This window comes from Artemia sp. Qi Xiang Cuo, chromosome 5 (assembly GCF_049724085.1).
Source record: "Artemia sp. Qi Xiang Cuo chromosome 5, ASM4972408v1, whole genome shotgun sequence".
Taxonomy (NCBI): Eukaryota; Metazoa; Arthropoda; class Branchiopoda; order Anostraca; family Artemiidae; genus Artemia; species Artemia sp. Qi Xiang Cuo.
In genome coordinates, this window is record NC_142798.1 from 75,287,912 (window position 1) to 75,303,607 (window position 15,696).

Sequence of the window (15,696 nt, forward strand, 5' to 3'; positions counted from 1 at the left end):
AGTTTTTTACCCTTATAGATAGTCATGATCTATATCCTATAGTAGGAATTCCAATACATGGTACTCAACATTAAGCAACAGAAATCGACAACAAATTTGTTTGATTTTGCCTTCTTGCAACTTCTTATGCGGATGTAACAATTAGCGAGTCTTCCGATCGTTTTCTTGTCGTGGCAGTGAATTCCTTCTCACGTACACAAAAGCCAAAAATAAAGAGGAAAAAGAAAAGGCAACTGAAAAAAGAGAATATTGATAAATTTAGTCAAGAACTGAGTATTCTTTCATGGCAAGAGATTTACAATGAAAGTTCATCCACTGCGTTAGGTAAGTTTGTAGGCATTATTCAACTGATATTTGATTCAGCATGTCCAATGAGCATTATCAAGCTGAAGAAACCAACCCCTATAAACCACGGGTAACCCAGGAGCTTCGTTGACCAATCCAGAAAAGAAATGACTTATAAGTACTTTGTTTGAATTTAGAGTCACAGGAGGTGTTCAATAAATTAAAAAAAAAGTTCGCGATGAAACTAATTGGCTACAAAGACCTTGTATTCGAGAATATTATGGAATGAAATTTGAAAACAACAAAGGGAATATTAAAGGTACATGGAAAATCATAGATGAATTGTTAAATTGTGGCAAGAAGGTGCCATAGGAAATTAGCCTAAAAGTTGATATTAGAATAGTTGCTTTAAGAAAGGAAATTTCATATTTTAATAGTACTGAAATTGCCGGAGCCCTTTGAAGATGAAAGAGGTTCAAGGGTGAACATGAATATTACTGTATCTTATCTAGAGGAGGTGAAGCAAATAATAGGATTGATAAAGTCAAAATCGTCTGGGAGTGATCGTCTAAATCTGCAAACATTTAAATTAGTAATGATGTAGTTGTTGCCCTGCCTTGTAAATTTGATTAACTTATCACTGAAAAACGGCGAGTTCCATTCGCGATTAAAAGCAGCCGCGGTCATCTCTTTGCATAAAGTTTTAGTGTTAGATATTTAGGTTTTATCTTCATTGTAATTTGAGTTGGAAACTACATTTTGATGCAGTAGCAGCACAAGTGCCTAGAGCTTCTTAGAAGGCTAAGGAATGAGCTTCTACCAAGAATTCCAATGGTCCTCTATCATTCTCTTATCAATCCGTATCTGTCTTAAGACTGTTGTCAGTGGACTAGTCCTTTTTTTTAAGGTTTAAGAGTTCAAAATTTATAAAATAAAGTTATTTGTGTCTTAGGAGATTCTGTGAGATTTAAAAATAATACTTTGAGTTGCTTTACAAAACTGAAAATTTTAAATATTTAAAAGTTAAGAGATTATCAACTAGCTATATTGTTTATAAATGTTTGAATCGTTATTCACCGGAGGGCCTTTGGGAAAAATTTAAGTCTAGCTTTTAATCATTGTTATCAAACTAGGCATGCTTCGGGGATAGTGTCTGAGGCTCGGGGTACTCAACAAAGATCTTTATTTCCGTGTTTTACCACAGCATTGGAATTCTCTCTTGATGGGTATAAAGGTAGCAGATAATGTTAGCCAGTTCAAGAGGAGGTTGAAACGTGTTCCACTAGGAAGCTGTAAACGATTTAGATTTTGTTTTGTGATTTTTTATCTGTAGGGGAAGTGCGAATATATATAAGTATAAAGATGTGAACATAAAACCCAATGGGTTCTATAAAACCCAATGGGTTCCCCCTGTTGATTGTTGAAAGATGATGTAAGCGACATTTTTGTTAATAAATCTATTTCTTTCTTGTCTTTTTTCTATCTTGTCTTGTAATTAATATGACTGATACAACGTTCCTTTTCTTTTTGTACAACAAGTTTGATTAAACTAGATGGTATCCAGCTGTAGCCCCTTATATATACGCATATTTTCGGGTGTAATCCCCCTACACACCGGATTTCTGGGCATTTCCATGAAAATACACATAAAGATCTTTCTAATTTACTCCTCCAGCCTTTTTTTTAACCTCCACAATATATGCAAAAATTCGTGAGTGTGTTACTCTCAGTTATGAAAAAGACATCAACCCACTGAAAAACATAAAAAAAATGACATTAAAGGTCAGTTCAAATTAGAAACTTTACTGAAAATGCTCCAAAAAAACCATTTCGAATTTCTGACAGAAACGTATGTTAATTGATATTCTAGAAATTGAAACACGGCCTGGAACTTTTGATTTTAATTCCCTTCTCTTTTCTTTAGATTGTAGCAATGCGTTATAGACGTTATAGGGGGGGGGGGAGAAGGTGGGTTATATTCGTCATGACCTTTTCCTTTTTGCCTGACCAATTTGTATACATGTAAGTGATAACTGCACCCACATTAGGGAAGTTGGCCCCTAGGTGATCAAAATATTTATAAAAATATAAGTAAAAACAAGACAGAGCCAAACTAAAATAATCTACAGGGGGAAACGGCAACGCGCAGGATCTACAGTTACGAATTCTTCTTTTTCCTATTTAGCTTCTAAGTAGATAAACTTGTGATTCTATTTAGTTGTAAATATTTTACAGACTCTAAAGTATTTTTTTTAAGGATTGATGTTGTAATATTACTGTAAAGACCAGCAGATTGACAACTCATCACTGCAGTAAGTCCAAATAAAGTTAGTAAATTATTCCAAATTCATTAGGTAAATAGCAAATTAATAAAGCCATTAACGCATTTCAAAAGTAAATTAAGATTAAGTTAGTTATTTCAGTTAGTACTGCCACTAATCACCCTTATAAAAAAGAATGAGCAATGAACTAATCAGGATGCCTTTTTTAGAACCGTGTTTATTTATGGGTAGTTAGAATGTAGTAAACGATATAGCTTACCAGTAAAAAATAGAATACACTTATTTTTAGAGTATAACTAATTCCGTGTCATTGATGTCAGACGAAAAAGTAACTTCTAGTAGTACTAATGCCAAAAACAACACAAGATTTCGTAGAGAATTGGATCTTTGATAATTTAACATAGGAATATAGAGGTCGAAGCAACAAGCACCACTGACTGAATAGCATATAACGATTTCATTAAATAAGTAAAACATTTCACAGGATTGAAGCTAAAATTCCTTTAAAAGTAATCGTGAATCAGCCTGTTTTTTTCTTCGAGAATTATTTTAAGTTACAATCCAGCCTGTATAAGGTAAGCCTAGGTTATCATTGGAAAGTCTTCATAGGTTAAGTAGGCAGCTTTTCTTCAATCTCGTCAGCTTATTTGAATTCTGTTTTCTTTACCCCTTCCCTATATTTTAAAGTGCCCACAAAGACAAATGTCCATCAGTTTAGGGTACGCTAAAAAAGAATAAAGCCAACAAACACTAGGTGGCATTGGTGATCTTTCTTTCTGACACTAGTGCCAGTTTCTAGTCTTGAAACTTTCTAAAACTTTAGTTGATGCTGTTCAACAAACACTATATGGCATTGGTGATCTTTCTTTTTGACACTAGTGCCAGTTTCTAGTCTTACAACTTTCTAAAACTTTTGTTGATGCTGTTCAACAAACACTAGATGGCATTGGTGATCTTTCTTTTTGACACTAGTGCCAGTTTCTAGTCTTATAACTTTCTAAAACCTTTTGTTGATGTTGTTTATGGGTTTTTCCAATATATTCACCAGATACATCACGTAATAGAGAAGCTAAAGCTATTAATTTGTGAGATATCGGAATTAAAGGTTAAACATAGAATACGAATCCTTGAATTAGTCCTGGTACCATTTAAGGTAAAGAACATAACTTAAACAGTGCTAGTAAAATTTGTTCCAACTTATTTCCGAAATAGCCTAGAATTGCCAGTCCTTAGCTGTTATTACAATCACCACTTTGGGTGCAATTTTGTTAGGTAGGCCTAATATACACGATCCTTACAAAGTTTTTTCGAATTTATTTTTGAAATACAATTAGTAGTCTTGAGCAATGGGTAAATGGCAGTCACAAAATACGTCTTGCTCTAATCACAGGACTGTTTATATAATTTGATGATCATTTAACATTCAGGTTGTTTGTGGATTTGTAGTCTTTTACTGTCTCTCCCAGCACCAGGTGTAGCTGCCTAATTTAGGGAGACAAGCTTGACTCGAGGTTTCTTTTTCTGATTGATCAGGGAGGGGGAGGGGAGATTAAGCCACCTAACAGCTCATATTTAAGTCCAAATTTGTACTGGGAGAGGTTATATGGATCAATTTTAGCTCCTTCTGATAACAGTTATTTAAATAGCTTTTATATCATTCTATTTTCTAATGTACACCTAAAACAGCTATTATTTGTCAATATTGATACCAGAGTGATAATTCACAACAGGCTTTGTAATTTTAAACTTTAAAAAAATTTTAATTACAATAAATACCTTGAAGCTCTGATAGCCTATAAAATACCCCACACCACGCTAGGTGTAGGAATGATTACCTCACAGTCTTTAAAAATTTTTAAAGCTTTTTTTGTTTAAAAGTATGAGTATTAAAGCTTAAATTATGCCAACAATGATGAAGAAGATATAAAATTGTATGATCAAATCCAACAATATTAGTATATACTTGAATAAATCCGTGTAAACATGCAATAGATTCCAATGAAACATGTTATTCTCAGGGATTGCAGCTCAGAAAACAGGTCTCCTGCTAAATATTGAATGGTGCAAAACAATTTTAAGGGATGATTTTCAAAATAATAAAATAAAAGTCAATGCAAGCCTTTGTTCTTATACTTTGTTTTAGCAATTCAACACCTTTGACTTGTCTGCACACTGACAAACCGTCAATTGAATGATATATTAAGTCAACATGATGGTGTGTCCACTTTAATCTACTGAAGAGAGATTAAGAAAACCATACAATTTTCATTTATATCTGACCAGGTATGCCAGCATCAGTGGTTTCACTTCCTATTATGTTAAAAGATCCAGTACTTTTATATGTGCATTTTAAATAATGAAAGATTTCAGTTACACAAAAGCAGCATTTTTATTAGGGGAGGTGGTCTTTCAGAAAAAATAAAGACACCTTCACCCTGTGTGTATGTATCAGTCTAATGATACACAAAGTTAACCGGATGGTGTATCCACTTTATCCTGCTGAAGAGAGATTGAAGAAATCATAAAATTTTCAATAATAGTTGACCAAGGGTGCAAGCGTCTATGGTTTTATGTACTTTCAGCAAAAAACTCCCCACCATTAAATGGTTAGACAAGAGAGAATGACAATACTAATGCTTCCCCAAAGAGATAATGTTGAATCATGCTGCTTGAAAGGGGTGGTACACACGGGCAGAAATTTGCAGGTAGGGTGAAATATATAAGGCTGTGGAGCCAGAGGATTAAACTTCCAACTCTAACAACTTTACATATGTGAACTAAATTTGGATTAAAAATCTAAATTACAATCACAGCATATTTTCCATTAATATTTTTTTTTACTCTTAAGCTGAAGTAAGTGTTCCACAACACTAAGTCAAAAGACAGGCTAAATGCATTCTCAATGATGTTACTGGTAACATTAATAGGTTTTCTGGTATGATAGTTTTTCAAAGTAAATTGAAGAAAAACGTGCTTATGTACTAGGTGAAAACACCATACTATGCATTTGGGTCAGTATGGTTCTAATAAACAGTTTTTAATGTTTCCCAAAAGCAATTAACTCCAAAACAAAATTACTATTTTACAGTCCTACAGAGCTCCTAATGCGGCAAGATACAGACATACATAAGCTAATTTACATTCAAATATAATGCTTCCACTATCCCCAAATACCACCAAAAGAAAATTTGGTTCACCAGCATGTCTCCAAACATCAATATTAGTAAATATACGAACGTTAACACGAACTATAAATAATTACTTTTGGAAGACTTAAAAGAATCATATTTTCATTCACGCAATTTGGGACCCCCCCCCCCAATATGTTTGGGGATCGCAAAAGCACAATAGAAAAAACCTTACAGAACTTTATGCAGCTTTTGCTGGACATAGCTACCCTTCGAGGGTGATTTTATCAGATGAGAGATAAAGCTAAGAAATTCAAATTATCATAACTATTTTACACAATGACAAGGCCGTATCAAAGGGAGGGGGCAGGGGATTTGACCCCACACCCTCCAAAATTTTGTCGACTCGTAAAAGCGTAGGAAAATACATAGAAACAAATTTGTGTTATATTGTTTAAAATTTTCTCTTAGTACTCCCCCCCAAGCTTTGTGAAATTCACTGGTACAAATAATTCAAAGAAGAATCACGTAAAAAAACCTGCTAAATTACGCAGATGCACCCCATTTTAACTATTTGTTTTTTTTTTTATATATTTTCGAAACAAATCCTCAAGCTCACTGAGTTATTCTTCTTTTTTTGTCACATGTATCAAGTATAAACTATTTTTGCAAAATCAGCTTTTACAGTTTTATCTCTTGATGTCCACTAATGAGATACTATTAAGAAAGTAGGTTCAAACACTCAGATCATAGTTTTAAATAGTCTTGTATTATAGTTATAATTAAGGTTCATAAATCATTAATATAATCAGACAAAAAAGGCTGGCTATGGATTAGACTATGAAATTTCTCAAATTCGAAGTTTCTTTTCTGACAATATAAAAGGATAATGCTGTCTGATGGTTTAAGGCAGAAAGAAACTAAGTGCTATTGATTATAAAATTCAAAAAACTGACATGTACCGTATGTAAAGTTTTGGTTTAGGGGATATGGCCAAGATTGAAAGGGAAAGGAAAACACACCATTTTTGAGGTAAGTACAACTATAAAAGAAAACCAAATATAAAAATTGTATAAAAATATAAGAAACTATAGAAGAAATCTCAATACGTTGAGTGAAGGATGGAACCAACATTACACCTCCTTTTATATAGTGTCCAAAAAGTCTGGGTACATTAAAATTTTTTACATTTTATTAATTTAGCCTAGGTCATTTTTAATTCCCAGATCAAATGATGGCTCTGTCTAAAGAAGAAAGAATCAAGTAGGTACTCTTGAGTGGATGAGAAGCTTGGCCTTATTGCAAAATCGCCATCATTTGGTATCTTGATTGGCAACCTATTTATTTTACTGCCATCAGGAAATTGGTCACGAGGTTTAAAGAAACAGGCAAAGTATAGGGCAAACCCTATTCTGAAAGACCAAAGACTTCAAACGTAACAAAAGAGATTTTCATGGCCAAGTTTGCTACTAACCCAAAGAAATCACTTCATTGGACATCTGTGGAGTTAGGTTTTTCAAGGCCAACTATCCACAAAATCCTGGAAGAGTAAAATTTTCATTTGTACAAATTACAGACGTTGCATCGCTCAAATGAAGACAACCCCAGTAGACAAATGCAGATGTGCAAATTAAATTAAAACATCAATTTTACCATTACTTTTGTTGTTCAGCAATGAAGCTCTGTTTTATGTAAATGGTAAAGCCAACAGACAGAACCCCCAATACTGGTCTCAAGACAATCCACACTGGATGAGTCCATCCGAACAGCAAGTCTGCCAAAAGCTGATGGTGTAGTTTGGTTTGTGGAAAGCTCATGTGCTAGAACCCTTCATCTTTGATGGTCTTGTAACCAGTGAGACTTGTCTGAGCATGTTGAGAGACAAATTAATGCCTCAAATTAGCACCTAGGTGAAGGACTTCCAAAACTGGTTTTAGAAGGATGGAGCCCTGCCCATTTTGCTACAACTATTAGAGATTGGCTGGATGGCGCTTTTCCTTATTGGATTGGAAGAAGAGGTCATGTGAATTGGTCCCCTTACAAGACCTTTCTCTCCTTGATTTCTTTTTCTGGGACACATTAAAAGAGAATGTTTATTCAATGAAGATTGTAAATCTAAAACATTTGAAAGAAAGCATTATCAGTTAGTGTGCTGAAACTGACAGCAATTACTTTAAATTACATGTCCACCAAGATAAGATGGTGATGAGCCTCCTGTGGAACATCATGCTGGTGGTGTGACATGGTTATGGTTCAGCATCCCAGGTTAGCCTGCCCTCTCCATTGGCCCAGTCCTGATCAACTTCTTTCTTGAACGCATCTATGATTTGGGACAAGATGGTTGCTTTGGAGAGGCTGTTCCAGTGAGGGGTGCTGTTTACAGAGAAGTGCTGGTGATCAAGTTGATGGCAACAAGGCACTTACAGGTTCTTTGTGTGACCTCTTGTTGTACTTGCAAGGGACAAGGAAAAAACTTGACTTGTAAGGTCATTTTCAAGTAGTTTGCAAGTAGCAATTATGTCTTCTCTCTTCCTTCAATAGACTAGGGTGGGGAGTTTGAGGGACATACAGCTTTTCTTGCAAAGCTGTTATGAGCTTTGTTGCTCATCTTTCATCACTATCAAGTGCTTTAACATCCATTTTATAATGGATAACCTATTCAATCAAGTTCACCTGAATTTAGCAAGGTGCATCAGATTATGCATTACAAATAATAGAAATGCTATATTCCCTCAACATTATAATTAAATAAAATTGTTTTTTTTTTTCTATAAGAAATAAAATTTGTATGTAACCAGACTTTGTGGACACCATGTATATGTTCTTATTTGAAGCCTGGGCTTTTGGATGATGCAAATAAAGGATGTCGAAAACAGGTGTGTGGGGGGGGGGAGGTAACAGGTCTTTGTTAAGTATTTCCTTTTATGCTTGAGCAAAAAAATCAACCAGCTGCCAAAAATCCTTAAAGTCCACATTGGCTCTTCAGCACAAGAACAAAAATCAAATTTTATGAAATTAGTGTAGTTGATTTTGTCAAATATGATTTGAAAATTTTCCTCAAACACCTTTGCAAGGACATCTAACTTTTTTCTTGTGGAGAAGGGAGAATTTCTACAGATCTGTCTTACATACATTTTGCAGTGACTGCATTTGCTTAATATAATGAAAATTTTACCATAAAGTTAGTCTTCTTGTGTATAGTGTAATCTTGAGCATCCTCTCAAGATAATATTCTGAGTGCTTTCATTTCTGACTACCATCTTTCATTCTCTTAATTCATTTTTAATGGACAAAAGACTAGAATCTCTGAGCATTAATAAAATAAATTTCCCCACTTGTTTTTTTTTTGTTTACTCATAGTGAAGAATAATTTCAAAATCAACCATATAGTGCACACAGTCTGACCCTTGCACGAGATGGGGAGGTAAGATTATTTTACTTAGGAGAGTGAATCAAATAAAAAGCCACAATTCTTATGGAAGGAGGCAATAGAAGGGGTTTCTGGAACCAGTCTAAAGCATAAATCCTCTTGCCCTGTTAAGGTAGAAAATGTTGAGATTTTTAAACATTTTTAGACCTTTGATGAGCTTTCATGGTTCTAATATATGAAAATACTTGAATGAAACCAACATGGACCAGTGCAATCTGAACTTCAGCAATCTTGGATATATGCCAAGTATGCAATAGATGTTCCTTCTCTGAGAGATGTATCACCAAGCTAGTTTTATAACACCACTTTTCGAAAGAGGTCTACATTAAATTAAAAAAATCACAACATAAAATCACTGTAAAAAGTTTGTATTGAACAATAGAACTATACACTATACCTGAAAGCAATAAATGCATCTCCATGTTCTCCCCCAACTATATGAACACCCCCTTCTGGAATTGAGAGACCTCTAAAGAACTGACGTATATCACTAGCACTTGCACTCCAAGGCAAATTTTGAAGGCGGATTATAACACTCATTTCATATACTGATCTTGATGTTAGCAATGGAGAATTGACAAAAATTTATCTGGTGATAACCTGTGGATAAAACAAAAAGTTCTATGAGTGTACAAGAAGCTGACCTTTGCAAAAACAACAGTTTCAATGTAAAAAAAAATAATGAAAAAAAATAATTAAGGAGCACAAAATGGATGCTGGTACACATTATAAATTAAAATAGTCAAACATATGTCTTCAAAAGAAAAAAAAACATAAGTTATCAAGTCATTTTCAATATTCTTTGATATGTATATGTTTTAAATTGATTTTTTTTTTAAACAAAAATTTCCTGTCAGAATAATTAATGTCTCAAATATTCTTGGGACTACTTTAGTCATTACCAAGTTACTGAACCATGCACAAAAGTAAATAAACAATTTTTTTTATATTCATGCAAAAAAATAAGGTCTAACAAAAAAGTCACAGATGAAGTACTTACACTATTAAAACAATATCTATGCAGAGTATGCAGCTTAATTAGCAAATAAAATGACAATTTGATACCTTACTGTTTTGGATAAAATTAATCTTCTAAACATTTTCAGATTTATGTGTATCAAGGACTTTGTTTACATTTGTCCACACAATGTTTAAATTGTCTTTATGATCAGAGAGCTAGGACAGAGGGAACTTAGGCAGTACTCAATCATGTAAAAATTTCGTTTACTGCATACATTAAATAACTATTTTTGTTCTAGAGAGGCAATGATCAGACTGATCCTTCTAAATATTAAAACATATTTTAGTCATCTGATATTATTAATGAATATAATTTCCCTCATTAACATCTTGTTTATCTTGTAATAAATTCCTTAAAATAATACCACCTACATTTCTTTTCAAACCCACTGGTTTCACCATTATGATGGGTCCAAAGACAAACATTCAATTACTATTCAATCCCTTACAAAATAACAGGTAGCTTATTCTTCCATAATAAATGAGAACTTTGATGATAATCTTGCTTAACTTCTTTCACCTCAGGCATCAGAAGAAACAAGCTTGACAAAAGTGAGCATTTTTGTGAAGTGACAAGTTTGGAACAACTTTCATTTTTTTTTAAATAACTTAGTTACCATACAAACTGATCTTTTATAACCCATTTGTTGAACAGTTTTGTCTAATTCAGCTATTTGCTCAGCAGGTTGAAACTTCAAAAATGTCCAATCTCCAATACATGACACCAATGCCTGCTACAACTAAATCAAAGCAAAAATCACCAACTTTACAAAAATACTATATTACAAAATTACTTTTATGTTCTCAACAACCCTCCTAGGTCAAATGAACCTTTGATCCCTAATGCAGGGTTGGATTCCTATTACTAAAACTTAAAATAATTTATTTGCTAACAGCTTTTGATGATCATCTTTAAAATTAATGCATTTTGTATATCATAATCAGCACAAATAACAACTTTTGTAGTATTATATGTTTTAAACCAAAGTTAGTTTTTAAGACTTTGGATTTCTATGTACAAGAGTTACTCTTTACTTAAAATTTATTACTATGAACTATTTGATTCTAGCCTCTCTTGAATGTTAAGGAGACTACTATACTCTCTTTTGACCTCTATTTTTTATGTTCAAGTTTAATATGTGTATAATAAAACATTGGGAATGATAAGTCATCCCTAAAAAAAAAAAATCATTCCTCCAAATATCTATTCTAAAAGCAGAGAGGGTTTGATATATCAGTAGTTTAATAAAGTTATCATTTATAAAATTGCCTAATCGTCAACATGGGATTTCAAAATTAGAACTAAGTGTCTAAAAACCACTCTTCATAAGTGATTTTAATGGAGTTGTGAATAAAAAAATTATTTGGAAATGATTTAAAAATGAGGATGACAATGGATGGAAATATGATAATCTGATTAAGAATATGGTGCATATTATAAAGGAAGAACTTCATACATGAAGCATATTTCAAGTATATAAGTATATATTCAACAGCTAAATCAAAAACCATCTGGGGAGTGAGGTGTATTGACAAATGGAAATATCAGCAGGACTGCCCAGCTAATTCAATTACCCACTGAGGCAAACCTCATCATAAGAGTGTCTTGCTGGGAGGCTGATACTGCTTGTCATACCCAGCCACCTTGCAAACCCTAGCTGAAGCTGCTGTTATGTGGTGGTGTCAGCTTTAAACTATAGGCCATACCTATCTTGTAGTCACTGTTACCAAGTAAGCTTAAATCATATCTCTCCAGCAGACCTCTTTACAGCATATCACTAGGCCTAACATTGCATAAAATTACAGTATATAAGTATATATTCAACAGCTAAATCAAAAACCATCTGGGGAGTGCTAATGAAAGAAAACAAAATAGGATGAAAATATAATAGTTTATGAACAAATCTGGGTTATATATTTGTACATTAAGGGTGGGTCGGGGTAAAGCTTAGCATATAATAAATACAGAACCTAACCAAACCTAGGTACCCCCCCCCCAAAAAAAAATTAAAGTTTAAATATAGACCTGGGGTGAGAAACCCTTGTTTATACAGCATCAGATAGGTAATTACCAAGTAATGGCAATATATATATATATATATATAGATATATATATAAATGTATATATATATAATTTATATGTATGTATTTTTATATATAATATAATAATATAAATTTTCCTTCAGAAAAGCTCCAGGTCAAGTCCTAAATTGAAGAGCCTCTTGACATTTGAAAAGTAGTTGAATTAGGTGATTGAAACCTTCAGGAATGAGTTCATTGTCTTATCCTCAGGAGATGTTATTAAGTTAATATGTCTATACTTCTTCTTATTTTTATGGCTTAGATGATTCTGTAGGCCTACATGACCTATCTAAATTTTAATAATAAAAAAAAAGTTTACCTTAATTTTACCTTTTTAGTCTCTATTTCAATGGCTTTAGTTTTTGAAAATGTAATAATAATTATTTCAGCAGAAATTGCATCTAGGCTATATCAAGTGCTTTTACCAATAATTGAGAAACAAATTAACAAATTTTTACAACCTTTTAAATCAGGATTGAATTAATTGGTAAAATTCTAGTGAAGAGGCTTCTTGCTATACTGGAAGAGTTTATGTTAGGTGAATGAAACTTTCTGGAATGAACCAAGGGCAAATATATCCCAGGAAAGTATCATCAAGCAATCATGTCTACACTTCCTTATTTCTAGGGCTTCAAAGATTGTATACATGACAGGTCCTATACTTAGGCTATCTTAATTCTGAAAAAAATATTTATTTTAATTTTGGATTTTCTATCTCTTTAGTTTTTGACAATGTAATTTGCATTGTTTCAGGAGAATTTTAAGCCATATAATCAATCTCATATTTAAGGAATAGAGGTATTTATTTAGCCTTGGGACACCTGATAAGGAGACATAATAAGAAAACAATTCTTATTTTAAAATATGTATAATGATCCTAGTTCTTATATTATCCAAGGGGAGAACCTTTATCACCAACTCTTTCCTCTAAAAATCCTTCTTTTTCCAGCTTAAAAGGAAATGTTTCCAAAACCCATGCAAAAAGTACCACGTTGCTTAAGTCTTTTGAAATTGCCGCTGTAAACTGCTGCCAAATAAGTTGTTTTATAGATAGCGTTTAGCACGTGTGTCAAAAAACGTGTTTAAAGAAAAAGTAGTGGTAAATTGAAATTATAGAAATTGTGAATTCTGAAACCTAACCTAACCTGATAACTTCAATTCAAAATCAACGGATTTTTTATATAATTTTTTTTATATTATTTCATTTCTTTTCAATGCTGTGCATATTTTGTATTTTCGTTTTTTGCCAAAAATACAACATTTTGATTTTTGCCACTGCTATTAATATTTTGTATTTATGCCACTGCTATTTGCCCTTTGCCACTGCTTTAAAAAAAAAAAAAATATTAAGAAGACTGGCATTAACGCTATCTATAAAATAACTTATTAGGCGGCAATTTAAAAAGACTAAAGCATTGAATTTTCAACATGGTGATATTTGAAAACTTTTTCTCTTTTGAGGATTTTTAGAGGAAAGACTTGGTGATAAAGGTTCTCCCATTGGATAATATAAGAACTAGGATCATTATACATATTTTAAAGTAAGAATTGTTTTCTTAACATGTCTCCTTATGAGGTGTCACAAGGCTAAACAAATACCAAAATAGATTTAGACCTAGCCTATAGATCTTTAAAATCTTATAAATTAGGATTAAGCAAAGGAACTTCATCTATATATCTGCTAGGCCTATTTGTAATAAAACAGCATTGTAGAAGTCATCAAAGGTCATTGCCCTTTAAATGGGGTGTAGTTAAAGTCAGTAATTTAAAACAGCCTAGGCCTAGCCTACCTTTCAGGAGGGACATCCACCATGTGGCTAATATGGGAGTAAAGTTCCCTTGTGATGCAAATGGATGTTATATTTAGATTGATGATGCAATTCTAGGTACATATTTACATATTAGGGGGGTGGGGGTATATATACTGTGAATAGGCTATAGCCTATAGACTCTAAGAAATTCATGTATTTCTTAGAAAAACTGGATAAACAAGGAAAGAAGTGAAGATAAAGGCTCTCTCCCTGCAAAATGTGTTAACTAGGATTATTCTACATATTATGGAGTAGGCTAAGAATTGTTTTCTTAATATGTTTCTTTTTGTTCAGTTGGACGCCTATGCTTAAAATACTGGTTGGCTAATTTAAAGATTTGTATATATAGGCTATACACTGTCAAATTAGCCATCTGGTAGTATCCCCTTTCAGGAGGATTGTAAAGGCTATTTAACCCTAATTCAAAATCTCAATGTAACCCAATTAGAAAATAGGCCAAGTCATAATAAGGCTAACCAAACCTTTCTAAACAACACTCACTAAGAAAAATACAACATAAACTGTTCGTAATGCAAAAGAAAACTATGAGCAGAGATCCTTGAAACTGTCCTCCTTCACTCAGGATAGAATCCTGTATCTCCAATGTTTAAATTTTTTGTTTTATCAAAGTTGTTGTTGATGTTGTTAATTGAGGTGATGAAAAAAGGGAAATTAGGAAGACATATTGCATTATCTGTCCAGATAATAGGGGCGTTTTTTCACTCATCAATGTGCTAAGATCTTACATCTTTTGTCAGAAAACGCTTAAAAGTGAAATCTTTGAACAAAGATCTTACATCTTTGGTCGTTTTTGTGCAAACGTCTGTCATCATTCTGCTCTGATCAGCGGTCTGACACTTTTTGCGAACATCTGTGAGCTTTAAGATCTTAGAACAAACATGAGTTAAAAAACAATAATCTTTGCAGAAAGATGTAAGATCTTGGTGCTAAAAAACAGGCCTATTGTTCTATATGGCAGAACAGTGGCGGTCTTCACACTTTTTGCTAATATCAGTGAACTCTAAGATCTTAGAACAAAGATGAGTTAAAAAACGATAATCTTTGCAGAAATATGTAAGATCTTAGTGCTAACAAACGGGCCTAATCTTCTTTGACATAGAAATTGGTGTGGCTTACCCCCGATATAAATCGTGCTGGCATGGAGAAAAATTTTGGGGGCGCACCGATGAGCCACCAGCACAATTTATGTGCTGGTGCAACACCGGTCTCTCTAAATTTAGCCTTATGTTTTTGAAATAAATTGTTAAGTTCAATGTACTAAATAATATGGTGTCCTAACGACTTTGTAAAAGTATGTCGATATTGAGTTCTAACCAGAAAATGAGAATTAGAGCTCACAGACAGAATAGTCAGTGGTGCATTTAAAGGAGGACGGGGGCCTTGTCCTCCATGGATATTCCACCAGAATTTTAAAAAGAGCTTATTCTATCTCTTGCAGCATTTCTTACAGCATAGTTTGATAATTTATTTGAAGTCACTCACAGCATTCTTCACTTTTAAAGTGAACATTTTTTGAAAAGTTAAGATTCTTCATTTTTAAGATCTATCTCACTTCCTTAGCTGTAATTTTTCATTCCCTTGGTTGTTCCATCCCAGTGCTCTAGTTCTTAGTGTGTTGGGATTGAGGATTGTCAGTT

General features: G+C 33.2%; 1 protein-coding gene across 1 annotated transcript in view; it reads right to left on the minus strand.

Moving 5' to 3' along the window:
• The window catches only part of LOC148952524 (uncharacterized), a 56,315-nt gene extending 41,638 nt beyond the window's left edge, over positions 1-14,677 (minus strand). Inside the window, exons 1-2 of the mRNA XM_089089941.1 lie at positions 14,540-14,677; positions 9,523-9,725 (exon numbers count right to left, since the gene is read on the minus strand). Coding sequence (XP_088946067.1) covers positions 9,523-9,665 — 143 coding nt within the window. The 5' untranslated portion in view covers positions 9,666-9,725; positions 14,540-14,677. The remainder of the gene's footprint in view (positions 1-9,522; positions 9,726-14,539) is intronic.
• Between the last annotated feature and the right edge of the window lie 1,019 nt (positions 14,678-15,696).